Source organism: Geotrypetes seraphini, chromosome 4 (assembly GCF_902459505.1).
Source record: "Geotrypetes seraphini chromosome 4, aGeoSer1.1, whole genome shotgun sequence".
Classification (NCBI taxonomy): Eukaryota; Metazoa; Chordata; class Amphibia; order Gymnophiona; family Dermophiidae; genus Geotrypetes; species Geotrypetes seraphini.
The window spans coordinates 208,924,725-208,952,105 of record NC_047087.1 but is presented as its reverse complement, the minus strand read 5'-3'; the positions used below and the strand labels follow the sequence as shown (position 1 = coordinate 208,952,105).

General features: G+C 41.9%; 1 protein-coding gene across 4 annotated transcripts in view; it reads right to left on the bottom strand.

Annotated features, from left to right (window-relative positions):
- LDB3 (LIM domain binding 3) overlaps positions 1–27,381 on the bottom strand; it is a 177,171-nt gene that overhangs the window by 82,643 nt on the left and 67,147 nt on the right. For all 4 annotated transcript variants that reach the window (XM_033942033.1, XM_033942035.1, XM_033942032.1 and 1 more), the window contains exon 3: positions 16,412–16,563. In XM_033942033.1, the coding sequence (XP_033797924.1) occupies positions 16,412–16,563 (152 nt within the window). The remainder of the gene's footprint in view (positions 1–16,411; positions 16,564–27,381) is intronic.

The following is a 27,381-nucleotide window of genomic DNA, read 5'->3' as shown; positions in this document are numbered from 1 at the left end:
AGGGTCACAGGGAGCAGTGTGGGTTTGTCCTACTATAGACCCAGGACCACACTATGACAAGATGGGGGGAAAATGGGGCTGCTACCATTAACATTACTCATTCTTTGAGTGTGTAGTTGATTGTATATGAGTAGGCACTGCTGTTCAAGTGATACTCTACTTCCACTTGGCCCAAGCCACCATCCAAACTTCTCGGGCCCCACTGACTGTCCCTGTCTCGCTTTCAAACTTCAGTGCCACATGCCAGGCCTGTGAAAACAATTAGAATGTATAAAAAAATACCCCCCCCCCAAAAAAAAAAAAAAAGAAAAAAGTGAGCATGGTAAACCCTATATGCTGCATCCTTGTGCATACCTCAGAAAAGAACCTATCGCATTCCTTCTCAACTTTCTGGAGGCACTCTCATCCAATCGGATTTGCATGAGATACATTTTCATATATTGCAGAGATCTAATGTGTGCATATTATAGAAACCTTGAAAACCCAACTGACTAGGTTGGGAGAGGATAGAGAAACACTGCCCATAGCATATATTCTGTATAAAGCAAAAATATGCTACAGTATCTATTTCTGCTTGTGTCTATGTGTAGACCATATATTTTAAGGCGTACAAAGTAATTCAGTCTCCCCTGCCCCATGCGTGGTATTTAGCACAGAAAGGTCACGGGTTCGTATTTGTAGTAAAGCTTATTAGAGGGGCTGGCTGACATAAAAGAGCCAATAAACATGACAGCTGTGATCTCACAGACAAATAGTCTTTGGGTACCAGCCCTTGGCAAGGAAATGATTAAGTCACCAAAAATACTGCAAGATGATAAGGTCAGTGAGCAAGAATGGAACAGAACCAATTCTTGATAGCTAAGTAAGTTAATTATATGTTAAGTGTACAAAGTTGTGTTTCTCTGACCAGCAGATAGAGAAAATATCTGAAATAACAGTGAAAAAGAAAATCTGTACTAGACACAGTCCTGTAGGGGATTGTGCAGACAATTAAAATAGCTCACGTTATAATTGGAACAAAGGTGGATTTGACAGTCAGGTTTAAGTAGAGAATGACACGGGAACTCATTTTCCTATCCCATTCTGGCAAGTTCTTTTCCCATCCCTGCCCCAATCCTGCATGCTCTGTTCTCATCGGCACAAGTCTCAAACACTTTAAAATCCTAAGTGTTTGGGGCTTGTATGGTTAAAGCAGATCTTACAGGAATGGGGCAGAGACAAGGACAGTGACAGTGACAGTGACAAAACTCACAGGGACGGGACGGGGAAATTGAGTTTCTGCAGGGATGGGGAAAAATTAGTCCCCGTGTCATTCTCTAGGTTTAAGGGTATGCTATTCTCTATAAAAAAGGTTTGCCACTCAATTCAGCAATCCTGTTAAATATACATGAGTTTTTTAGACTGATTCATAAGAACATAAGTAATGCCTCTGCTGGGTCAGACCAGAGGTCCATCATGCCCAGAAGTCCGCTCACACGGCAGCCCATCAGGTCCAGGACCTGTATAGTAATCCTCTATCTATACCTTTCTATCCCCTTTTCCTTCAGGAAATCATCCAATCCCTTCTTTAACCCCAAAACCGTAATCTGTCCTATCACACCCTCTGAAAGCGCATTCCAGGTGTCCACTACCCTCTGGGTGAAGAACTTCCTAGCATTGGTTTTGAATCTGTCCCCTTTCAATTTTTCCGAATGCCCTCTCGTTCTTGTAGTCTTCGAAAGTTTGACGAATCTGTCCCTCTCCACTTTCTCTATGCCCTTCATGATCTTGTAAGTCTCTATCATATCCCCTCTAAGTCTCTGCTTCTCCAGGGAAAAGAGCCCTAGATTCTCCAGTCTTTCAGCGTATGAAAAGTTTTCTATACCTTTTATCAATCGTGTCGCTCTTTTCTGAACCCTCTCAAGAATCGCCATATCCATCTTAAGGTACGGCGACCAATATTGGACGCAGTACTCCAGATGCGGGCGCACCATCGCCCGATAAAATGGTAGGATAACTTCTTTCGCTCTGGTTGTAATACCTTTCTTGATTATACCTAGCATTCTATTTGTCTTCTTAGCGGCCGCTGCGCACTGCGCCAACGGCTTCCATTGTCTTGTCCACTATTACCCCCAAGTCTCCCAGAAGAGGTTGTGGAGTAGTACTCCAGATGCGGGTGCACCATCGCCCGATACAACGGCAGGATAACTTCTTTCATTCTGGTTGTAATACCCTTCTTGATTATACCTAGCATTCTATTCTCTTTTTTAGCGGCCGCTGCGCACTGTACCAACGGCTTCATTGTCCACTATTATCCCCAAATCCCTTTCTTGGGTACTCTCACTCAATGACAGCCCTCCCATCGTGTAGCTGTACTTCGGGTTTCTGTTTGCTACATGCAAGACTTTATATTTCTCTAAATTAAACTTCATCTACCATCTCGTCGCCCACTCCCCTAGTTTGTTCAGGTCCCTTTGTAAATATTCGCAGTCTTCTATAGTCCTAGCCCCATTAAATAGTTTGGTGTGATCTGCGAATTTTATTACTTCGCACTTCATCCCTGTTTCTAGATCATTTATAAATACATTGAATAGCAGCGGTCCATGTACCGACTCCTGCGGAACACCACTCATGACCCTCCTCCAGTCCGAGTAGTGGCCCTTCACTCCTACCCTCTGCTTCCTACCCGCCAACCAATTCCTGATCCATCTGTTTACGTCTCCTTCCACCCCATGGTTCTTCAGTTTCCGAAGTAGGCGTTCATGGGGTACCTTGTCAAAGGCTTTTTGGAAGTCTAAATATACGATGTCTATGGGGTCCCCTTTGTCCATCCGTTTGTTAATTCTTTCGAAGAAGTGCAATAAGTTTGTCAGGCACGATCTTCCCTTGCAGAAGCCATGTTGGCTTGTTATCATAAGTTTATTCCTTTCTAGATGCTCCTCGATGCTATCTTTTATCAGTGCTTCCACCATTTTCCTCATGACCGAGGTCAGACTTTCTGGTCTGTAGTTCCCCGGGTCACCTCTCGATCCCTTTTTAAAGATGGGCGTAACATTGGCTATCTTCCAATCCTCTGGGATCACGCCTGTTTTCAAGGATAGATTACAGACTTGCTGTATTAGTTCCGCTATTTCCTCCTTTAGTTCTTTCAGTACTCTAGGGTGGATTCCATCCGGACCCGGTGATTTGTCAATTTTTAATTTTTCTACCTGCCTGTTTACGTCTTCGAGGCTTACTTCCATGGATGTTAATTTTTCTGCTTGGTCTCCTTTGAAGATTTGTTTAGGTTCCGGGATATTAGATGTGTCCTCTTTTGTAAATACTGACGAAAAGAACATGTTTAGTCTTTCCGCCACTTCTTTCTCCTCCTTCACCACTCCCTTCCTATCTCCGTCATCCAGCGGTCCCACCTCCTCCCTAGCCGGCTGCTTCCCTTTAACATATCTGAAGAACGGTTTGAAATTTCATGCTTCCCTGGCTAGCCTCTCTTCATATTCTCTTTTTGCTTTTCTAACCACAAGGTGACATTCTTTTTGATACTTCCTGTGTTCTTTCCAGTTCTCTTCGGTTTTGCCCTTTTTCCATTTCTTGAAAGAATTCTTCTTATCCCCTATCGTTTTCTTCACTTCTTTAGTTATCCACGCCAGGTCTTTTGTTCGGCTCTTTTTGCACCCTTTTCTGAATCTGAGGATATACAGATTTTGTGCCTCGCTCACCGTGTCCTTGAATAAAGACCAGGAAATGCCTTTCTGATATAAAAGTTGTGTTTGCAGTAAAAGCTAAATGAAATTTTGTGGATCGATATCGGGAAATCTGGAAGGTCTCTAGAGAATTCAATCGAAGTGACCCTCAGGGAAAATTTTCTGATATAAGCTATTGATCTCTAGAGACCACAAATCTGTGAACCTATTTTTCTCGCTATGCAGCTGCCTAGAAGTGCCATAATTACTGGAGTGTGTCTGGTTTGTGATTACTATTGCTCAGGTGTTGTCTCATTCATAATGTTATTTTCAAAAGTTCAAATAAAAATAAAGTTAAATAAAATAAAGTACAAGGATGAGAGGAGTGCCTTGCTCTCCATCCCACTTGAAACTATTCCTTAAGGTGACTAGTCATAACCACGTGAGACAAACGCACGCCAACAATCACATGCAGGACTTATGCGCTAGATTAAAACAGTTACTGTAAGCGCTTTGAGGGTGTGGGTGGGTGTGGTAACCCTCCCATTAAATTTAGAAATGTTTGCACTCCCGTTAGGGGGGGTGGAACCCCACCTTTACATAGAAAACTGCCAATTACCCCCATTAGAGTTTTCTCCATATAAGGCCATACAAGCAATCTTTAATTGGATTCTTTTTTTCACTGGCAACCAATGTAATTCTAACAGCAATTGGCTAGCCCTCTCAAATTTACTTAGGTGGTAAATTTATCTAACTGCTGTATTCTGGAGTAGTTGTAACCTGTCATGTTCTTTCTCTGTGATACCATAGTACAAGGAGTTACACTAATCCAAATATGGGAGCAGAACTGCCTGTGCAATTATTCTGAAACTAGTCTGGCTTAAGACTAATTTTATCGCTCTCAATTGTCTAAGTCTGAAGAAAATTTTTTTAACCAGGGAGTTAATCTGGTCTCCAAGGGTTAGGTAGGAATCTAGGATAATGCCAAGAACTTTAGATATTCTTTCAATTTTAAATTTTTTTCTCCTGTAGCTAACACCAGATCCTTGTGTGGAAATGAGTTATAATCACCGAACCAAAGCACCTTAGTCTTCAGTTTCTTAAGTCTAAGGAAGTTCTTCTGTGGCCAGGTACTTGGATATTCAATAAGTTTTGCTAAGTATTGTAGGGTCTCATTGAAGGAGTTTTTGGCTACACAAAGAAGGAAGATATGATCTGCCTAAGAAAATGTGTGCATCTGGGAAAAGCAGAAACTCATGCCCAAGGTTCTTAGATACACATTAAATAAAGAAGAAGACAATGGAGAGCCTTGTGGTAAGCCACAGAAGGCATTCCAACTCTGGGACTTCCTATTACTCTTTCTTACCTCATACGTTCTATTTCCCAAGAATTCTGTAAACTATTTTAGTACTACACTGCTTCGAAAGTGGCTGAGGTGTTGAACTGCAGTAAAACATCTTGTTGGCCTTTGCTTAGATATGATTTTGCCTTTGATATTCATTCTAACAGTAAAGGTTCTGTATTGTGGATAGTCCTGAAGCCATATTGCGAGTTGTGAAGTGCAGCAGTCTGATTTAAGAAGTCTGATGATTAAGAGTTAACGCAGAATTCTGTTTAGCAGGCCATGGTATTCCAGTGACTGGTCTAAAATTTTCTACTTTAGATAAATCTAATCCCAAGGCCTCAGATATGGGAGTCAGTGCAATGGATGATATTGTTGTTGAATATATGCCCTATATGCTCTGCGTGCAGAAGGCCATAAAGGAGAAAGATATCCCCATCGAGGGGCTCAAATTCATGGGCTCTAGTAAAGAAAAGGCCGAAAACTTCCTTTCATGACTTTTGTGCCTCTTAACACTATGATGAATGCTGGCTACTACTATCAAGGAAATCTTACTATTTCTAGTCTGAGCTTTTCTTCTAGGCCTTGCTTGAAGATCTCTTTCACCTCGTACTGGTTTCACTTTTATTATTATGTTGGAAGCCGGTTTGGAACAAGTTCACCGAGAAGCTGCAGTTTGATACAGAGCCAGGAAGATTTCTGAGGGGATCGTAATATTCATATACAGTGTTGCTGTTGATAGGAGAGTACGTTGTTTATAATAGATAATTAACCCTTGTTTTCTGTCTACTGTAATCATTTGAACGTTCACAGTGCTGTACTAGATTGTTTGGGGGAGGGGGGGCGTTCCTCCTTGAATAACTTTGGGATGCATAAAAAAAAGAAAATATATGCCCTTTGCTAAATATTCATTAATAAGATCTGTCAACTATAACAAGAAACTAGAGGGAGTATGCTCCAGCATGTTGGGTGGACAGATAACTATGTATCAAAATTTTTTTGATAATCTTTTAGGCAGATCAGAGACTTCTTCTATGGTGATAACAGAAAATTCTCTCCAGCATCTATTAGCTGGTATTCCTTCTCTCCTATTGTCATTTACCTTAGCTACTACTACACAGTCTTCCAGGTGGTATGCAAACGACTCTCTTACCATCCTGTTTTTTTCCTGAAAGTTAAAGGGCCAGATTTTCTTCATCAGGTTGTTGCAAGGCAGCATCTCTGGTAGAAATCAATGAGTTGAAGATCATAATTAAATTGTGAGTCCTCTGGGACAAATAGGGAAAAAGAGCAGAAGTGGAAAACCTTTTCATGTTGAAAAGTGTTTCCCCGCGAATTTGCGGTTCGCGAATCGTGGACCTGGTCATTCATGGTCTGCTCTGACCTCCTCTTCCTGTAGTAAAGTCGGGTTACACCAATCAGGAGCCTGACTTTACTACAGGAAGAGGTGGTTGGAGCAGACCGCGAGTGATTTTTTTCACCCGCTGGCGTTCCAGCTGTCCTCTCCTGCCTTTCCAGCTGCCCTCTCCTGTATTTCCTGCCTAAAAATCGCATTTGCGGTTTTTCAAAATTCACGGGGGGGGGGGGGTCCTGGAATGGAACCCCCCATGAATTTCGGGGGAGTACTGTAATCAAATAAGGCCACATTCAAGAATCTTCAAATAGATATACTTAAAAATGTACATTATTTTGCAAAAAAACAAACAAACCTACTATGCACTTAATAATTTCAAAAAATTAAAACTACTTGTTAATTTTAAAGTTAACTAACCTTTTAATGACTTTGTTGTGACTGCTTTTTGTTGGAAAGCATTTGAATATTTGGTTGAAGTATGGAGGTCTGCAGTTTCAATTGATTATCTAGATGGGTATATTTGTGACCTTAAGGGTGTCTTGATTTGGGTTAGGTATGAGAATGTAGATTTGCAACAACAAGTGGTTAAAAAGCAAAAAAGCATTTTTGGGGGCACGTTCCCGAAGGCATGGGTATTCTACTGCATTTTTTAATATTTCAATTGGCTCTTTCTTAGCTTCAAATAATGGCTTTAAAATGTCATCTACTGAGAGCTCAATCAATTTCATCTGTAGTTCTTTAAGTGCCTTGATGATGTCAACTAGGTAAGGCTGAAATGCTAATTTAAGTGTGATGCCCTGGATATCCTGAAAATCCAACTGGCTGCTGGTCTCCCAGCAGAGGCTTGAGAATCACTGAGCTAAAGTACAATAGGTTTATTCGAAACATAACTAAAACTCCCTTTTATGAAGCTACATTAGGCTTTTTTTATCGCCAGCCAAGGCGATATTAGCTCCGATGCCCTTTGGAATTCAATGAGCGTTGGAGCTAATACCGCCACGGCTGGTGATTAAAAAAAATCATAACATGGCTTTCTAAAAGGGGGAGTAAATTACATTTTTTTAAAAATCCTTAACCAGTGAACTGAAGAAGCATACAAAAAAAGCAATAGAGGAAACAGGGTAATTCTAAAATCCTGCAGATATTGGATCAACATGATGAACCTGAGAAAGAGAAAGTGTTTTCCCAGAGATGCCACATGATAATATAGAATTACAGTATAAATGGTCTTTTTCTGTTCATCCAGTGTTTTTTGTGCATAGAGACAGTGAAAGGATAAACAAAGAAATGCAAACAAAAACCCCCAAAAAACAACCCAGCATGCGTTTCAATTTGAATCAGTGGTCGCACAAATATGACTCCCTTGCCCTCTAATTCGTATTTGATAGTCTAATATACATATTTTCAAAAAAATATAACTATTTTGTAGAAAACAAAGAAAAGATATAAAACTTGAAATGATTATTCTCAGCTTTTCCAAACTAAGACATAGAAACATAATGGCAGATAAAGGCCAAATGGCCCATTTAGTCTGCTCATCCGCAGTAACCATTATCGCTTTCTCTCTCCGAGAAATCCCACGTGCCTATCCCAGGCCCATTTGATTATTTCAGAGTTAGCTGCAATGAAATCGTACAAAAGATCAAGGTGGGAGGAGGCACCCACACATACTGGAAATGATCACATACATGAGCCTGTTATGTGCTGCTTTCTCTAGCTGGAGACTCCAACAAATGTGGTATCACTATTACAGTCTTTGGTTTACATAGGGATGTCCTGCTTTGCCAATGGAGCTTGGTATGTGGGGGCTGACAGCTAGACTAATGTTTATACCAGATACAAATCAAATCTCTATCCAGAGCAAAAACAGAACCATCTTAATCTCTGTCCAGAGAAAAAACAGAACCATCTTTCAGTAAGGTGAGCGGTGACTGGACATAGAATACCAAGTCATCAATCACTGTGATCAATCAAGGAAGACCCCTTTCCTACCTCACATGTCCTAGTAAAATCAGACATACCTCAACACAAGCACCATTAAATTATGTTAACATTTATAGATGTTTGTGTCTCCTGGGGTACCAATGTTTGTTTACAGTGTTTCTCTCTCGATACTTTAAATTCCATTTTTATCATCTTTGGCAGGTGCAAAGGTTTCGCTCCAGTGCTAATGTGCAAAGAGACATGGAAGTGTTTAGAGAAATATTACAGCACTGATTCTTACAAGACTTTTGCTTTAGCAGTTCCATGTGTTTACTGAGATTTTAGTCTTCCATTATATGAACACGACAAAACCTGGTTCTCAGAAGCTAAATAGGGCAGAGCCAGGAGTACTAATGGATACAGCAGACATCAACAGTGGAACTTCAGTCATGGAGCAATCACTGTTGACCCTCACTCCTGTGCAACATTTCCCAGAGGAGGGCAGAAGGAAATGAAACAAACATGTCTGCATCTGTTTCAAAACTTAAAAAAATTAAAACCCTGGAAGAATTTGCCATGCAAATATTTTAAGCTGCTCATTTATGTATGGTTGAACTTATTAGGAGCTAAATACACTGCTGAAACCTTAAAATTTTGTCCAACTGCTCATATTACTGTATAATCGACAGCAGTTAGGACCCTAGAACTAATATTTAAATCTCCTCTTCCTGGTGATTTCCTGCTGAATTCACTGACAAGCGACCAGGTTAGCAGCTACCACTACAGCCTATTTCTATAGCGCTCCTAGACGTACGCAGCACTGTACACAGACATGTCATTCCCGGGTTAACAGAGTTTACAATTTTATTCAAGACCGACAGACAGGAAATATCAGGGATTACGGAGTTATATTTATTATGGGAGTGACTAAAATAGCGCTGCTTTCATAAATTGTGCATGATCCGTTCATTATCCAGTCTTCTTCACCTCACCGCCCTTAATGCTCTGGTTCACTCCCTAGTGATCAGTTATCTTGACTATTGCAATTCCCTCTACTTTGGCATCAGACACAAAGACCTCAAGTGATTACAATTGATATAAAATATATCCATCAAAAATTGACTATATCACTCCACTCTTAAAAGCGACTGATTGTATGCTTATTTTATTATGTATGTAAATTACGTAACAAATGCATACTATAGTCACAGTTGTACTCAATAAAGAAATTTTTTGTGAAAATCTCAGACCCTAAACCCGTGACTGGTGATATCACCAAACTGGGGTTCATTGGGGGACCATCATCGTTTTTCACTGTCCCCTTACCATCCAACTAGATATTAATATATAGATACAGATTAAAGAAACTTATCTGTCAATCGGATGGTTTGATCCCATTAATGATCCTCAGCGGTGAATAAATTATCGTGCTTGTAGTGTACTAAAAATAACTGCTGTTACTCCTCCGTTGCACCCACATTGGCATGCCTTTATATGACACAATTTGAGGAGTCCTTGGTGTACAAATCTGCCTTTTTCAGATATGTTAAAAGTTGGAAGAGATTTATTGATGACGTATTTTTTGTGTGGAGTGGTGGATTGGAAGATTTAGAAATGTTTATGAATGATATTAATTCCCTTGATTCTAATATCAAGTTCACTTATCATTATGACAGAAATCAGATTTCATTTTTAGACATAACAGTTAAAATTGTACAAGGCTCCCTATCCACCACTTTACACAGAAAAACGTCAGATCGTAATGCACTCTTACAATATCGGAGTTTTCACCCCCGCCCATTGAAAAACAGTATACCGGTAGGACAATTCCTCCATTTGAGGAGATTATGTTCCTCTGAGGAGGACTTCGACATTCAAGCCTCCATTATGTATAAAAAATTTTCAGAAAGAGGTTACCCTCATAAAATTATTATGAGGGCTTGGAAAAGGGCAAAAAATTGCCATCGCCCATGGGTTATGACAACCAACAGTGAATATAAGGAACTTAAACATCAACAACAGATAGTATGTGTAATACCATATTCTAACAACAGCATTGATATAAAACACATTATTCTCAAACACTGGCCGATAGTGCAATATCATAGAGTTTTAAAAGATAAACCCAAATTTGCTTTCTCCAGGGCTTCTAACCTAGGAGAAAAATTAAAATATAAAATATAACAAAAATTATTCAGGTCTCCCTCATCATGCTTGTGGTAAATGCAAATTATGTCAATATGTGTGGGATATTTCCCAGATCAATATCCCAGGGGCAATGCAAAAAAATTTTACACTTAAATCCGGAACTGACTGTGATTCTGCGGGAGTAGTTTATTGCATTAAATGTCCTTGTCACAAACTATACATAGGTCAAACCTCCCGCAAAATCAAAGTCAGAATATCTGAACACATCAGCGGTATTCGCAACCAAAGAATTTCAGCTCCCCTCACTGCACACTGGTTGGAAAAATCGCATACAATCCATGATTTAAGATACACCGTATTGTTACATATTAAACAATTCAATGGTGATCTTTCAAGATGTTTGATCAGAAAAGAACAAAGGTTCATTTACGAATGGTGTACCTTGACTCCTAACGGATTGAATCATGAGATAGAATGGTTGTCTCTTTGAGTGTGATTAAGTTGTTTCCATTTCCTCCCAATGACATCATTTCCGTTAAGACGGCGTTCTCTTAAAATCTCTATTTAAGGTTGGCTTTTCGGGTATTGAGTTCATTCCTTTCCAGATTTCGTCCCCATGTTGGTATGGGGAGCTAGTAACAGGTATGAGATTGATATTTGTTAATAGATAGAGGTAGACGTTTTTTGTCTCATAAGATTAATTATATTTGAGGTTCCCGTTAAGGTTTTTTAAATTGTATTACATTTAGTATTTTCACATTTATTTATTTTTCTGTATGCTCATTCTAACAGAGTCCTTCCCTGAGGAAGACCTTTCTCGAAACTCGAGTCGGGGGGACATGGACATAATAAGGAGGAGTAACAGCAGTTATTTTTAGTACACTACAAGCACGATAATTTATTCACCGCTGAGGATCATTAATGGGATCAAACCATCCGATTGACAGATAAGTTTCTTTAATCTGTATCTATATATTAATATCTAGTTGGATGGTAAGGGGACAGTGAAAAACGATGATGGTCCCCCAATGAATCCCAGTTTGGTGATATCACCAGTCACGGGTTTAGGGTCTGAGATTTTCACAAAAAATTTCTTTATTGAGTACAACTGTGACTATAGTATGCATTTGTTTGATTATATTATCACAGTTTATTAAGTAATTTATCTCTCCATATAAAATTGTAAATTACGTAAACCATTTAGTTTTACACAGTATAGAAATTTTTAAAATAAAATAAATAAATAAAACTCTGGATTTCTAAAGCAAATTTGCTTTTTTGAGTTGTTTTGCATGATTTCTATTAGCTGGGAATGTTATATTTATATATTGAGGCTTGCTATTTTTATTTAGATTTATATACTGCCTTTCCGGGTCTAGGACGATTCATCGCGGCTATTTCAACATGGCCAAATCAGCGCGGCAGTTTCATCACTGAATCAGCTACAATGAATTGTTATAGAATTGGAGGACGGGACGCTGGGTAAGGAAAGCTGTGGGGTCTCAATCGCCTCATGTGGGGCGGGGGGGGCAATGAACCCCCACATACCCTCAAACTACACCCCCTTTTTCCAGTGTGTCTCTGCCAAACCTACAGAAACCTTTGCAGCAAAGAGATGGAGATGAAAAGAAACCACACCACTTGGAAGGTTTGAGAGTTTCATGGAATGACTTTCAGCTCACAGATTCGCTATCCAAACTTCTTCCGCACCCTCATCTCATTACAACCTCAAAAAGGGAACATATGTGGAGGGAGTGGAGAGGCCAGAAGAGGGCAGTAACTGTGATGGATCTTTCTCCCACAGTGCTCCATTATCGATTCAGCACAGCTATTTCAGCGCAGCTACAATGAAACGTCCCACGATAAAACAGCCGAACTGAATCGTCCCATTCCAGCCTTTCCATGGTACAATCAAAGCAATTTACATATTGTGTTCAGGCACTTTCTCCATCCTAGTGGACTGACAATCTAAGGTTTTGTACCTGGGGCAATGGAGGGTGAAATGACTTGCTCAGGGTCACATAGAGCTGGAGTGGAAATTGAACCCAGTTCCTCAGGTTTACAGTCAGCTGCATTAACCATTAGCCTACTCCTTCGCTGCAGTACTTAAAGACTAGTGCGCATTAAATTTTCCACATCAGTAAAACTAATCCTGATTGGCTGACTATGAGCATTAACACATAACCTACCACACTGAATCTGATTACATCCCCTTCACTGCTATGGGGAGATGTAACCAGGCATTTCACAAACATGTACGGACCTTTGATGTCAGCAGAAAGCTGAGCACTTAGGTTACATCGCCCCTTCCAAGAGTCATTTTGTGACACCAAACCCAGATTCCATACAGAAATAGAGGCATGGAGGGTAATACCTCATGTGGAAACCACGTCTCTTTCACAGGTGGCATTAACATAAGCTGTATTACCACTTAATAAATTCAGATCCTGATGTAGCTAGGATGTAACTATCTGTCCATGGATAAGTGGGTTCTGCATATCTCCTACAAGGTAAAGTTTCATATTTATTTCACTAAATATAAATTCTTCTCCACTTACCATTTGCTAATAGGGCTGGATTCAGTATATGGTGCTCAAAATTAGGCAACACAAAAACAAAATCCAACGAAAACTGCAGTACCGCCAGCCAAAGCAAAAACAAAATGCAGGCAACTATGTACGAGATGCAGGCAATGTTTATTATACCAAATATTTCATTTATGCAGTTAAAAATACCACCTTATAACAAACCAAAGGACCTGACACGGTCCGTGTTTCGGAAAACACTCCTTCCTCAGAGGTCCATGGTTGCTAAGGTATACAATAAGCTGCATAAAAGGTATAAAACAACCGACTATTTTTGAGTCACACATTCCAAGTGAAGAAGGATTACAGATAGGCGGTTGTTTTATATCTTTTATGCAGCTTATTTTATACCTTAGGAACCATGGACCTCTGAAGAAGGAGTGTTTTCCGAAACACGGACCGTGTCAGGTCCTTTGGTTTGTTATAAGGTGATATTTTTAACTGCATAAATGAAATATTTGGTATAATAAAAATTGCCTGCATCTCGTACATAGTTGCCTGCAGTTAGTTTTTTGTTTTTGCTCAAAATTAAAAATGGTCTGGAGACTTACTCTGGTTCATGGAGCTCCTGTGTGTAAAGTGGGAGCAGAACCCACAACACTTAACTACTCCTCCCTGTTGTAGCTTGAACTCTCTGGTCCCAGCCACTGCCTTGGGAAGTCTGCTCCCTTATCCCAGGCAATGAACCTTCTTTTCAGTAACCTGCTGAAGCACTGCCCCCTACTTGCCTAACTCCAAGCTGCAGCCCCTTGCAACAGAGAATTCTCAACTCTAGTTTCCACCCCTTACCAGGAGAGCTTTTCTTTCCTCACTCCACGGATGGCTACAAGCTGACATGGTTCTTCCTTGCTCTGCTCTCTCCCCTTAGAGAGCCCTCTCTCAGCCTTTCTGTAACCCTGACCTGCTGTTCTTCTCCTTGGTTGTGTCTCTCCTCTCTCTCTCTAAATAAATTCACCTCTCTCTCAATGCTAATTGGTCCAGCTGGAAGCCTGATGAGTCATTAGCTCTCTTCTGAGTACAGCCCTCCTGGTTTGCCATATGGACAGGAACCCCCAGGCTGCATACCACATTACTCTGCCTACACTATACCCCTTTCCAACAATGTTTTTGAAACAGGACATGGAAATAGGACAAATACCACAAAACGTATTAACTTGTTTGTGTGGTAGCCTGTTTTCATGCACTAACTGTGCATTACGGGCTTAACATCATAAGAACATAAGAAATGGCTTCGCTGGATCAGACCTTAGGTCCATCTAGTCCGGCGACCCACACTCGCGGAGGCCAAGCCAGGTGTTCCCTGCTGAGAAACCTTGTTTACTCGTATCCCTCAATGTGATTTGCGAGAAGGTGTGCATCCTACTTGCCCTTGAATCCTTTAGTAAAAGAGCCCCTTAATTTAAGACTGCTATGAAAGGTGAGAGATGATAGTTGTACACACACAAAAAAATAAGGCATCACCCCCAAAATAAGCCCTAGTGCATTTTTTAGGCCCAAAATTAATATAAGACAGTGTCGAGTCGAGCTGTATCTTTATGGAGATGATGCGGTATACAAACGTGGAGGGGCAAAATCGAAAGGGACATCTAAGTCCGTTTACGTCCATCTCGCAAGTCGTCCAAAGTAAAAAACAGTTTAAGACACATTTTCGAAAAATATGTCCAACTTTTTTTTTCGTTTCGAAAATCGTCTAATTATACGTCCTGCCGATCTGATTGTCCAAGCTGCTAAATCGTCTATCTTTATACCACATTTTCGTCCAACTTTCCGTCCAAGTCCAAAATGCCTAGAACAAGCCCTGTTGGACGTGGGAGGGGTCTGCAAAGTGATGGACTGCACACCCAGACATGCCACCTAAATAATGGGGTACCTTACAGGGCACTGCTGTGAACTTCACAAAAAGGGTGCCATGACTTCTCCTCAATACAGCTCCCTTATAGGTCACGGTGAGCCCCCCAAACCACCTCCATAATCCCCTAGACCCACTTATCTACCACCCCAATAGCCCTTATGACTGCAGGAGCCACTTATATGCCAGTAGAAAAGGGTTTTGGGGGTGTATAGGACAGTGCACATGTTTAAGTATCAATGCAGTGATTACAGGGGCTTATGGGCATGGGTCCTCCTCTCTATGGGTCCCTAACTCACCCCCAAATGACTTAGGCCACATCTATGCTGGACAACTAGGCTATCCTATGCCAGATGGCCAGGTGATGATGGTCTGGAGGTTGAATTTTAAAGGTGTGATTAATATTTTTATGGGGGTGGGGGGTAGGTCGGTGATCACTGGGGTAGTGTGTGGGAGTCTGTATTATGTGTTTTCAGTGCTTACTGGTGAGTTTAGGTGGGTTTTTGTGACATAGACCATGTTTTACATGGTCTAAGTCACAACTTCCAAGTTCCGTAGATCGTCGAGTGTATAACTCAGTTATACATGCTGTATGACTAAGTCTAAGCCAGCCCATGTCCCGCCCAACTCCCACCCTCTAAGGCAGCCCATGTCCCTCCCGAAATGCCTCATTTAGCTTTGGTCGTTCAGCGACACTATGAAGGCCTAGGTCGTTCAGAAATACGTCCAAAACCCATTTTTAGTATCGGCACTTGGACGTATTTGAGAAATGTTCGTCCAAGTGCCGACTTAGGCCGGTTTTTGGACATATTTCTCTTTCGATTATGAGCCCCTTAAGGTTTAGTTTAATTTAGTCTTATTTTCGGGGAAACACGGGTATATGCCCACTAAATTACACTGGGAGCAGCAGACAAAATTAGAAAACAAAACTTTGTTTCTGCATGATTGAGCAAAAGTATCATAATGGGCAAATCATCCCAACCACAACAAAATGCAACAACTAGGTATATATAACTACTGGAACTTTACAGACATTTTAGTCTGACAGACTGCATTCAACTTTCATACAGTTATTTTCACTAAAATAGTTGGAAAGTTCATACACTTCTCCCTCCGTATTTGCGGTGGATGCGGGCTGCCAATAGGTGCGAATATGACAAAAACACGAATAACTTTTTTATATGTTATTTGTGATTTTAAACAAACGTCATCATTTTTACTAATGAAACCGTGAATAACCAGCGATTTCAGGGCAGGCAAGCAACCAGCGATTTCTGGACAGCCAACCAGCAATTTCAGGGTACTGTGCAGAATACTAAACGGAAAAAAAAAAGTGAGTGATAACATTTCTTGGGGGGCGGAGTCAGTGGCTGAAAAATCACGAATAATCGAAATTGCAGGTATGGAAACCACGAATACGGAGGGAGAAGTGTACTTGAAATATACTCTGAATTGCCATATTGTTCACACACAAATAAACATTATCTACTCCTCTTCCTATGATTCCTTATGTTGAGAAATTTTCCTCACAGATGAAACGATTCAACTTACTTCTGGAGGGTGAGGCTCAGATTGTAGCTGGCAGACTTGATCTTGTTCTGGGCTTCTAAATGAGTCATGCCATCTGTGCTAACTCCATCGATGGCCACCACCATGTCACCCTGATTAACATTGGATTGGGCTGCCTTGCTGCCAGGTGTGATCTAGGGAATAAATAAATTAGACAGTTATCGCCAAATTCTTCTCCAATCCAATTTCCCTAGGATGTTTGTACAATTTCATGTCCTGCTGGTTGGATAGAAAGCCTTCTCCAAAGCTAAATCTGAAGCATTCCTAATCTGTTGTTTACAGCAGAAATCATTCTCATCCAACCTTAATGCCAGGCCTCACCTGACTAGTTCATATCTTTGGTTGCAGAATCACACTAGATAGAACCAGCATTTATATTTTAGTTTGATGATACTATAACCTATGTACAAGATGTAAAAGAATGAAAATTAAGACCTGGCAAGCTTATAGCAAAGGAATCATCATGTAAGCTCGTTAACAACAAAGCAAGTGTATAATGTATTCTTAGTCAATCAACTGAATATTTTTTATAGCAGCAGTATGTTATTTGTGTTTACCTGTTTCATTCTTGCCCTCCAGTTTTTTTCCAGGTATGTGCATGAAAAAAGTTGTTTTGGTTTTGGGTCATTTTCTTCTCAGTTGATGTATATTTTTTTTTAGTTTTTATGGTACCAGGAGTAGTGGTATGTACAGATGGATGTCTTAAGAGTAAGCTGTTCTATGAGCTCTGCCTGCTTGGTGTTGGCACATGACACATGAAGTATTTGTATCACAAACTGTACATATATTTGTACTATTCCCATGGATATATTGCAGTGTATCTGTGAACCCTGTCATCTGCAGTGTTCCCGTGAGATCATATATAAAGCTAGGAAGATCAATAGACTAGCAGACAGACAAAGAGTGCACATGCTCCTTGTCTGTCGTGCACATGCTCAGTTTGTGCATGAACAAGAACTGAAGGCATCAGTAGCCGAAAAGGAGGCTGTGACTTCATCACTTATAAATCAACACTGAAGCAGTGGCTGGTGAAGGTTGGACATATATATCCTCCTTTAACTGCCTCTTTTACAAAGCCACGCTAGCGGCTGCCACGTGGCAACAGCCCCGAAGCCCTTTAAATCTCTGTGGGCTTCGGGGCCGTTAGCGCAGCGCGGCTTTGTAAAAGGGGCCGTTAATCTGATAGCTCTCACAATCATCCACATCACCAGTTTTCCTCCACAGCCATTCATTCTGTCTCATCTCTTGCCTCAGCTGTCTAAGGGGTGCTGTTTTCCATAGACACAACCTATATCCTGACGTAACCAAGATTTTCCTTTCTGGGACAACTACATCCAATAATTCTTATAAAAGAGGAATTTCATGCTGCCACCATATCCTCTACTGACTGATGTCCGTCTACCCTGAGTGTAGACTTCCTTTCTCTCTTTAAATCACACAGCTCAAAATCTGATCTAATCTTTATCAATCTTCTCTTTCCTTCATCCTGTAACCCAGGGATAGGCAATTCCAGTCCTGAAGAGCCAGAGCCAGAGCCAGGTCAGGTTTTCAGGATATCCACAATAAATATGCATGAGATAGATCTGCATCTCAAGGAGGCAGTGCATGCAAATCCATCTCATACATATTCATTGTGGATATCCTGAAAACCTGACCTGGCTCCGGCTCTTGAGGACCGGAATTGCCTACCCCTGCTGTAAACCATTATCATGTGTCCACAACACAAAACTAATTAACACATGATCAGACCAACCTAACATTTTTTCCTGACATATTCATTTTTTGCTGCATATCCTACAATTCTATGCAGATTACAAATTATTCAGGTACTCAAGCATTTTTCCCTAACTGTCCCGGCGGGCTCTCACTATATCTAATGTACCTGGGGCAATGGGGATTAAGTGACTTGCCCAGGGTCACTAGGAGCAGTACAGGATTTGAACCCACAACCTCAGGGTGCTAAGGCTGTAGCTCCAACCACTGCACTACACACTCCCCAAAAGATCAAATCCAATATATTTCCTGCTCTATGAGTCGTAAAATTTACAATCTGTTTTTTTTAACCCATTTTCCCAATTCCTGCCATAGTACATAGTCCTGAACCCCCATATCTCCATCATCAAAAGAACGATATAGAAATTTTAAAAATAAATAAACAGTCCAAACTTTGCTTTACTTTCTGATGACTGGGATTAGGATTTAAATCCTGTGATGTAACTCTTAGTAATAGACTGAACAAAGGATAACTATGACCTAGAGTTAATTTTCATGTGGAGCCATTGAGATTAGTTTGACCTTGAGCACATCCTTTTTGCTAAAGTCACTGATTTAGCACTCTTTTATGCCACCATACACTATTGCTAATCTGGCTTGGTAGCTAAAGAGATATTGTTCCTCATCTGAAGACAAGATTTCTTTACTTTCAATTGCAAATCAATTTCCTCAGCGTTAACTTTCCTTTCCTCTACATCTCCCTTTGGTTTAGCCACTGGATCTTTACTGAATTTATAACTATCCAGCAACACTTCTCAGTCTCAAGTTTATTTGGTCATGTCTAATTGTGATATACAGAAAGGCCACCTAAGAAGAGACAAAGGCCTGAAAAGAGACATGAAATTAGAGCACATATAAATCAGAATCCAAATATTTAAGAATAGGACTGACATTTTCAGCAGCTTAAAAGCAGGTGGCTTTAATCCTTTGTTACGCTGTTTTGTAGCTGTACTAAATGGGTTGTGAACTGTGACTGTAACTTTACATTCAGCTTCAAATTAAACAATGCAGGTATTACATAAAATATTTCTGTCCCATATATCAGCTGCTTTTCAACTCAGGGCATTCAATGACATGTCAGATGTGGGTCAAGGAATAATTCTAGGAAGCAGGGCATTTGTTGAGTGAAGTGCAGTAAGTTCATTATTTGATTCTAGGAAACAAAGACTAGAATGTTCCACTTTTTTTTATTTTTTTAGGAAGTCAGAAAAGGGCATCAAACAATGCTTGTAAAAATAGGAAACAGAGAGACCACAAAATCCTATTGCTGACCAAAGGTAGTATACAAGCCCAAAATACTCTCACATTTTTACTAACATTCTCCCATCTTTTTCTTTACCTAACCTCACAACCTGTCGACTGTTTCAGCAACCTCTTATCTGCTGACTGCTCTGTAGGATATGTTCATTGATCTCAGAGCTTTCTCAATGAAAAGATTCTCTTCTACCTTAAACCCAGCATCTCCTCTCCCCTTTCCTTGGCCTGCCCCACTTGTCCTCAAAATGATTTTGCATCTCATTCTTCTATTCCTTCTACTTTTTCAGACTAGTCTCACTCAGGGGTATGTTCCATCTGTATGGAAGCACATGATAGTGACACCATTCCTCAAGAGCCCTTAGTTCATCTTGCCAATTTCTGAATACTGGCCTACCTCGAATTTGCCACTACTATGCAGAATTCTGGAGAAATTACTTCTTAGTTTTCTTTTTTTTGTATAGAAAACACATTAGTACTTCATCCTCAACAAGTTGGATTCTGCGAGGACCATAGCACATAAAAGTTGATAGCCACGCTCACCAAAATACACAATGCCCTAGGTCATTGTCATGCTGTCTTCTTAGGAGTTGATATTAAGGGGCCAGGAGAGGTTACTGGCTGGTTAACTCACTTCTGCAGGCCAATCCATCCATAATCAGAGGCATTTAACCAGTTAGTGCTGCTGAATGCCAGCACTAACGGGAAAAACTGGATCGCATAAAACGCAGTCCTATATTTATCTGGTTTTGCTAGGCACTTAAATGCTGAATATCACATTTAACTGGATAAGAGATAAGCAGCCGCGTAAATCCAGATATTCAATGCCAGTGCCCGGACATAGCCCAGCATTGAACATCCAGGGAAAATACTGGCAGTGGCCAAAAAACTGGAATACTGACACTGATAAACTGACACTGTGCGTGCATACATTTGTTAATGTCAGGATCCTGCAAAGTGGCATACTTAAGTGGCATGGTGGGACATTTTCAATATGATGTCTAAATCCGATTTTGGATGTTTTGGGAAAAGCATCCAAAAATCCAGTAGAGATAATGGCCATTTTCAAAACAGGAAAGCATCTTTTTGTTTTGAAAATGGCCATTTCCTAGATGTGTTCGTCCTCAGTGTATCTCTCTTTTTTGAACTATTTTTGAGGAAAAAGAAGTCCAAATTAAAAATGCACAAAAATTAACCATTGGGACATAGGAGGGGCCAGCATTCTTAGCAGACTGACTGCACAAACATCCCAGCAGAGCACCAGCAGCAGAGCAGGGGACACTGCTCTGAACTTCACATAAAAGATCCCAGGTATACATCAATAATAATAAAATGCTAGAGCACGCATGCGCTCTCGAAAATTTGTGCGGTGTGGCGCTGTGAGGTGTGCTTCTGTGGCAACATTCTAACCTCACGGCGCATGCGGGGGCTGAAGGCGTGCGACTGTGCTCTCTCCCTGCCTTGGCGCGTCACCGCCCGCCCTCACTCACTGCCTGCCCGTGTCCTCGCCGTATCACCTCACTCGCTGCCGCCGATCCGCTTCAGAGCAGCCTGCGATGTTGGCCGGCTTTAAAGAACCTCGCAGGCCACTTTCCAACCTCAGTAGCACGCTCCCTCTGATGCACAGGATCGCGTCAGAGGGAACGTGCTACCGAGTTGGAGGGCAGCCTGCGAGGTTCGCTAAAGCCGGCCACCACAATCGCAGGCTGCTTTGAAGAGGAGCAGGCCAGAAGACGCCGGGATGGAGGGGAGGGTAAGAAGGGGATCAATACCGGGAGCCAGGGGGAGAGGGAAAGGGGGCTGCTTTGGGGGGAGGGGTGTGCTGGGGGGAGACAGAAGGGGCCATGGAGAAATAGGGAGAGGGAAAGGGGGCTACTTTGGGGGGGAGGTGTGCTGGGGACAGACAGCTTTGCTCGGGGGGGGGGGGGGAAACAGAAGAGGGCCATGGAAAGACAGCTAGGGAGAGAGATTCTAGCACCCGTTAATGTAACGGGCTTAAAGACTAGTCTTACCATAATCCCCTTACATTGTATAGGGAATCCTCCAAAACTCTCCCAAAACCCATTGTACCTAACTGTGTATCTCAACAATAGCTTTTCTGCTTGCAGGTGTCACCTACATCTCGGTACAGTAGGTTTTAGCTGGGCTTGGTGGGCTAACACTTTCAATCACAAGTGTACTGGCTAGTGTGGGATATGGACCTGGGTCACCTTCGCTGCAGTCCACTACACTAGGCTACTCCAGAGACCTGTTTGCTGCTCTAATAGAACTGGCCATAACATGTGAAGTTGATATGTACTGTTTCATTCACATATTGGGGGGGGGGGAGTAAGGAGGAGGGGCATGCCTTCATATCTCCAATGGTCATCTGGTCAGTTTGGGTATCTTTTTGGCACATATTCATTATTGAAATAGGTCTAGCCCAGGGATCTCAAAGCCCCTCCTTGAGGGCCGCAATCCAGTCGGGTTTTCAGGATTTCCCCCAATGAATATGCATTGAAACAGTGCATGCACATAGATCTCATGCATATTCATTGGGGAAAACCCGACTGGATTGCGTCCCTCAAGGAGTGAGACAACCCCGCTAAAGACAAAGGCGCGCACCGACAACTGAGCGCAAGACGGAGGCGCGCGCCGAAGGAAATTACAGTTTTTAGGGGCTCCGACGGGGGGTTTTGTTGGGGAGACCCCCCAGTTAACTTAATAGAGATCGCGCCGGCGTTGTGGGGGGTTTGGGGGGTTGTAACCCTCCACATTTTACTGTAAACTTAACTTTTTCCCTAAAAACAGGGAAAAAGTGAAGTTTTCAGTAAAATGCGGCGCGATCTCTATTAAGTAAACTGGGGGGTTCGCCCCCCACACACCTCCCCCCGTTGGAGTCATAAAAACTGTAATTTTCTGCGGTGCGCGCCTCCACGCTGCGCTCAATTGTCTGCGCGCGCCTTTCTCCCGCGCGCTTTTGACCTGACACCGTTTTCCCTTATCTACAAAATGTGTTTCAAAAATGGATGTTTTAGCTAATGCCACTTTATGCCATTTTTGGACATTTTTCTCTTTTGAAAATGAACCCTATAGGTAGGGTTACCATATGGCTCCAGAAAAAAAGAAGGATGGATTGAAGCATCTGGCTTTTACTTCCCTTGAAAGCAATGGAAATGAAGCCTGGATATCTCAATCTGTCCTTCTTTTTGTGGAGCCATTTGGTAACCCTACCCATAGGGTGTAAATACTAGGGGGGGCATACAAAGGGGTGAAGCATGGGACATGGGTGGGTCTCCCATTTATGCACATAATCTCCAGAATACTGTAAGTTATGCATGTCTCTGCAGCATTTATTCACCTGTAGTTATGTCAGCTCAATAGCTGGTATAACTGCAGGGGCAAGAATATTGGGTGTGCTGATAAGTGCTTCTACTAGGTATTCATCGGGGAGCTTCAATGGAGACACCCATTTAAAGAATTGTCCCCTTAGGTGCAATTTTTAATGATATTTTTGCATGTATGTGTTCTCTTACGAATGTAAATTACAAAGTATCTATGTGAAACCATGTGCAGGGATTTCAAAATCTACTCTCCTCTGACCAAACTCAACCCTTACACTCCTGTGAACAGCAGTGACGGAGGGAAGATCAGTTTTTAAAGGTCCTTTCTACATGAATAAGTCTCTATTTCCCATATAAAACACTGTGAAAATTACTCTCTCAACTCAGCCATGCATTATAACTTCCACCTTCCTTGCTATCCTAGGAGGGAGGGCCTTGTCATCCTTACTAAGAATCTTTCAGGCTTAATCTATTTTAGTGCTTTTCTATAACTTGTATGTATTTATAGTGTAACACAGCTCAGTCTTCCACTGTAAAGCTATACCAGCTTTCCACATGAGAACAGCACGCAGACTTTTCCAGATCTCTCAACAAGATCATATGCTTCCCTCCCCTTCCATTAAATTTCTGCTGAATCGGCTTTATCTGATCCATTTTAAGAGGGAAAGCCTCATTTTATAAATAAGTCCATTGAACATCTGTTCTTGTACATGTCGTTTCAGACACAAGCACTGGAAGAAATACCATAGGTAGGTTGTTTGTATGTAATTGATTGCTACTCCTAGAAAAATGATTTATACTGAATCAAGATTTAAAAAGCAATCATTGAATTACCCACTTGTGGAGTAATTGCTGCTCATTCTAAAAACGAAACAATATTTGGTACAATATTTAAACCCAATAGTCATAGTTATTTATTTGTTTTTTTTTTAGCTGGTTGTGATATTTAACTACTTCATTTATATTTAATGTTATCTGTAGAAGTGTTAACACTGGAAATATGTATAAAGTAGCAAAAGCCACTGCTATTATGACAGCTGGCAATATTCAGCCACCATCCCCTCATTCTATAATCCTTCACACAGATTTTCACACTTTGTACATAAAAGTGTGCATAAGGTTTATAGAATACTGCCAATTACATATATAAATTACTTGGCAAATTAATAGCGTGCTTTTTTAACATTCAAAATAGAACTAGAATTGTAAAACAAACACTTTGGTTGGTCTATTCTAGAAGGATAATATACCACATACAATAAGGCCTGGATTCTGTAACTGGTGCTGTTGTTAACGGCCACTGATCGCGTGTCAATCACACAATGGCACCTCTGGCAAAGGTAGGAGCCAGAAATGTAGGTCAAGGTTTTCCAGGCCAACATTTCCAGTGCCTACCTTTGATGTGCATTCCACCTCCAAAGGCGCTTTAGGCCGCCTAATGCCACTGTGGGCGTAGCTAAGGGAAACTACAGTGGGAACTCATGGTAGCCATTTTTGTTCATGGCTCTGCACGGGGCAGCAGCTCCTGTCTTGCTTCATCGGTAGACTACCAGGCTTTAAAAGTAAAGTGTGGAGAGGTCCTGGAGGCGGAGGTGGGTCAGAGTTGGCTCTAAAGTTATTAATTAATTTTTCTTATTTGTGGGCTGGCTTTGCACCTAACCCCCGCAAATACGGAGGGAGGAGTGTACATTATCTTCAACATATGTTGAATGCATTCCTGGCTATCCAGTCCCTGGGACGTGCTGGTAGTGTATTGGACTGTTTGTAGAAAGCAAGATTCCTTAAAAGCAACTGAATTGTAAATTCATTTATCTTCTTTGTTTTGAGTTTTGTATAAAAAAAGATTTACTTAAGGAATTCAGAGTCCAGTGCTGGAAGTTACATCAGAAGAAGGAACTCAGCTAGAGGAAGGTCTCGGAGCAGGCCTGCGATGTTGCTTCTTCGGTCGATGAAGCTTCTAAGATGCTGGTAGGCCCGGGGCTGGGAGGCGCAAAGGGACCAATCCGGTAGGGGAGTTGCAGGTTTTTTTGGGTGGGTTTTGCTGTTTAACCTGCGATCCAGAGGGAGGGGAGCTGTTGGACCCATGATAGGGAGGGAGATTGGCTGCTGAACCCGCGATTGTGAGAGGGGACTGCTGGACCCAAAATCGGGGGGGGGGGGGGGGGCTACTGCTGCACCCACAAAGGGGGAAGTAGTTTGCTTGGGCTGCTGAACCAGCTGAAGCTGAAGGGAAGAGAGGCAGGTGCTGGATCTCATCTGGGGATTGGGGTGAGAAGGGAAAGAGGTGCTGGGCCCATGTGGTGGAGGGACTAGAGCTGGAGGGAAAAGAAAGGTACCAGACCCACACCTGGATGCTGAAGGGAAGGGATAGAGGTGTTAGACGCATGGGAAGGGGGCTAGAGGGAAGGCAGAGAGGTTCAGGATCTGCAGGGAGAAGGAGAAAGAAGGCAAGGGAAAGAGAACAGCTGAACCAAGGGGATGAAGGAAGAGTGAGTTAAACATTGAACATAGTGGAGGAAGGGAGGAAAAAGAGTGTGAGTGGCACATTAGTGTAAGGGAGTAAGAGAGATGAGAAGCTGGACACAGGGAGATATACAAAAAGAGGGGAGATGGTGGGCGTGAATAGGAGTAAAGGAGCAGGGACAAAAAGAGAAATGCTGCATGAGGGTGGTATATGGACACAGAGGAGTAATGCCAGACATGGGAGGGTATATGAACACAGAAAAAAGATGGTTAGACATGGGGGAGAATAAGAACGCAGAAGAAAGGTGCTGGACGTGTCAAATGGTCAGGAAAACCTGGCAAGTGAGTTAAGAGATAACAAAAGAAAACTGAAACCTGCGCCTGAGATGAACATGATATGAAGAATAAAATAACAAAACAACAAAAGGTTGAAAAAATAATTTTATTTTCTATTTTGTGATTAGAATATATCAGATTTGAAATATGTATCCTGCTAGAGCTGGTGTTACATATAACTGGGGACCGCAAAGCCCAGGCTGGGCTTCTTTAGCTTCCAGGTGGCTTTGGGCTCTCTCTGACCAGGGTTCAATTGCCCTAGTTGCACTCCCCTAACACTATTCCTGCCATATGTCACTGAAGTATTCTGTTAGCTAGAATTTTCTATGTAGCATTCTGTAGTAATTTGCCATCAGCCTGCCCTGGAAGTCATCATTCTGCAGCGACTTCCTCTTCTCGCATAGGTGGTATGCTTGGAATGACAAATTCTGGGGCAGGCCAATGGCAGTAGGCTCATTTCATTGCCACCACTGGATGCTCGAAGATTTAAAATTACAGCGACTGGGGAGGCAATTGGTGGGGGAGTCATGAGCTGAAGATGTCATGCCACAGGATCCTGCTGAGGGGGGTTGGGGTTGGGAAAGGAGAGAAGAACATATGCTGCACATGTTGTGAGGAGGTTGGGAAGGCAGGGAAGTACAAATGCTGCACAGGCTGGGAGGGAGTTGGGAAGGCAGGGAAGTACAGATGCTGCATGGGCTGTGGGATTAGAAAGGGAGGGAAAGAGAGATGCTGCCGGTGGTGGAGGGAAGAGAAAAAGAATTATTGGATATACTGTAGGTGCATGGAGTGGGAGGGAAAGAGAGATGGTATACATGGGGAAAGGAAAAAAGAGGGAGAATTGTTGGACATGATAATGGTGAAGAGGGCAGACGGAGAAATGTTACACTGGGAGGGAGGAGAGATGACTCAAAGAAGGAAGAGATGTCAGATTCCAGAGAAGGGTGATGGAAGGTGAGAGAGAGAGATGTCAGACCAGGGAATGGAAGGCAAGGAAGGGAGAGAGATGCCAGACTGTGGGAAGGAGAGGAGAGAGAGACCAGACTACAGGAAGGGAGGAAGAGAAGGAGAGATATGTTAGACCAAGGAAAGAGGGAGTGAAGGAGAGAGAGATACCAGACCTTGGGAGAGGAGAGAGATGCCAGGCTGTGGAAAGGAGAGGAGAAAGATGGTAGGCCATAGGAGGGGGGAAGGGGAAGACAGAGATGTCAGACCATGGGAGAGGAAGATAAAGGCAAGAGATGGTGCACAGCAATGGGTATGGCAGGGAAGAGAGATAGAATAAATGCTTCTTATGGATAGCTAGGAATAGGGGAGAAGAAAGAGGGAAGAGAAGGTTCACATGGATAGATGGGAAAGGAAAAGATGGAAAAGTAGATAGATTTTGAGAAGAAAGCAGAAAAATGGAAGGCATTTGAATGTTAAAAGTAATGCCAAAGATGGATGTAGTATTAAATGAGAGACTGACTGTAATAGTAATAATTACCAGTGGGGAGAGAGCAAATGACTTCTAGAAAAATGCTCAGAGAAGTGAAACTCTGAAGGGGAGGTGGAAACCTCCCCTTAGGGAAAGAGTTTACCGTCCAGTCATTGCACTTGCTTTACAAAACATCACTCTCTGACCACTGGTAAAAACTTAGTTGTTTGAATAATGCTTGAAAAATCGACATAAAATGTTCAAAATTGTGTTGCACAAGGATCTCTTGTTCATTTGAAAAATGATACCATACACTTATCTGTGCAAACTTTTAAGGCTTGTGGTTGTTAGGACTCTTGGGGGTCTCAACGTGGCCCCATTTCGAA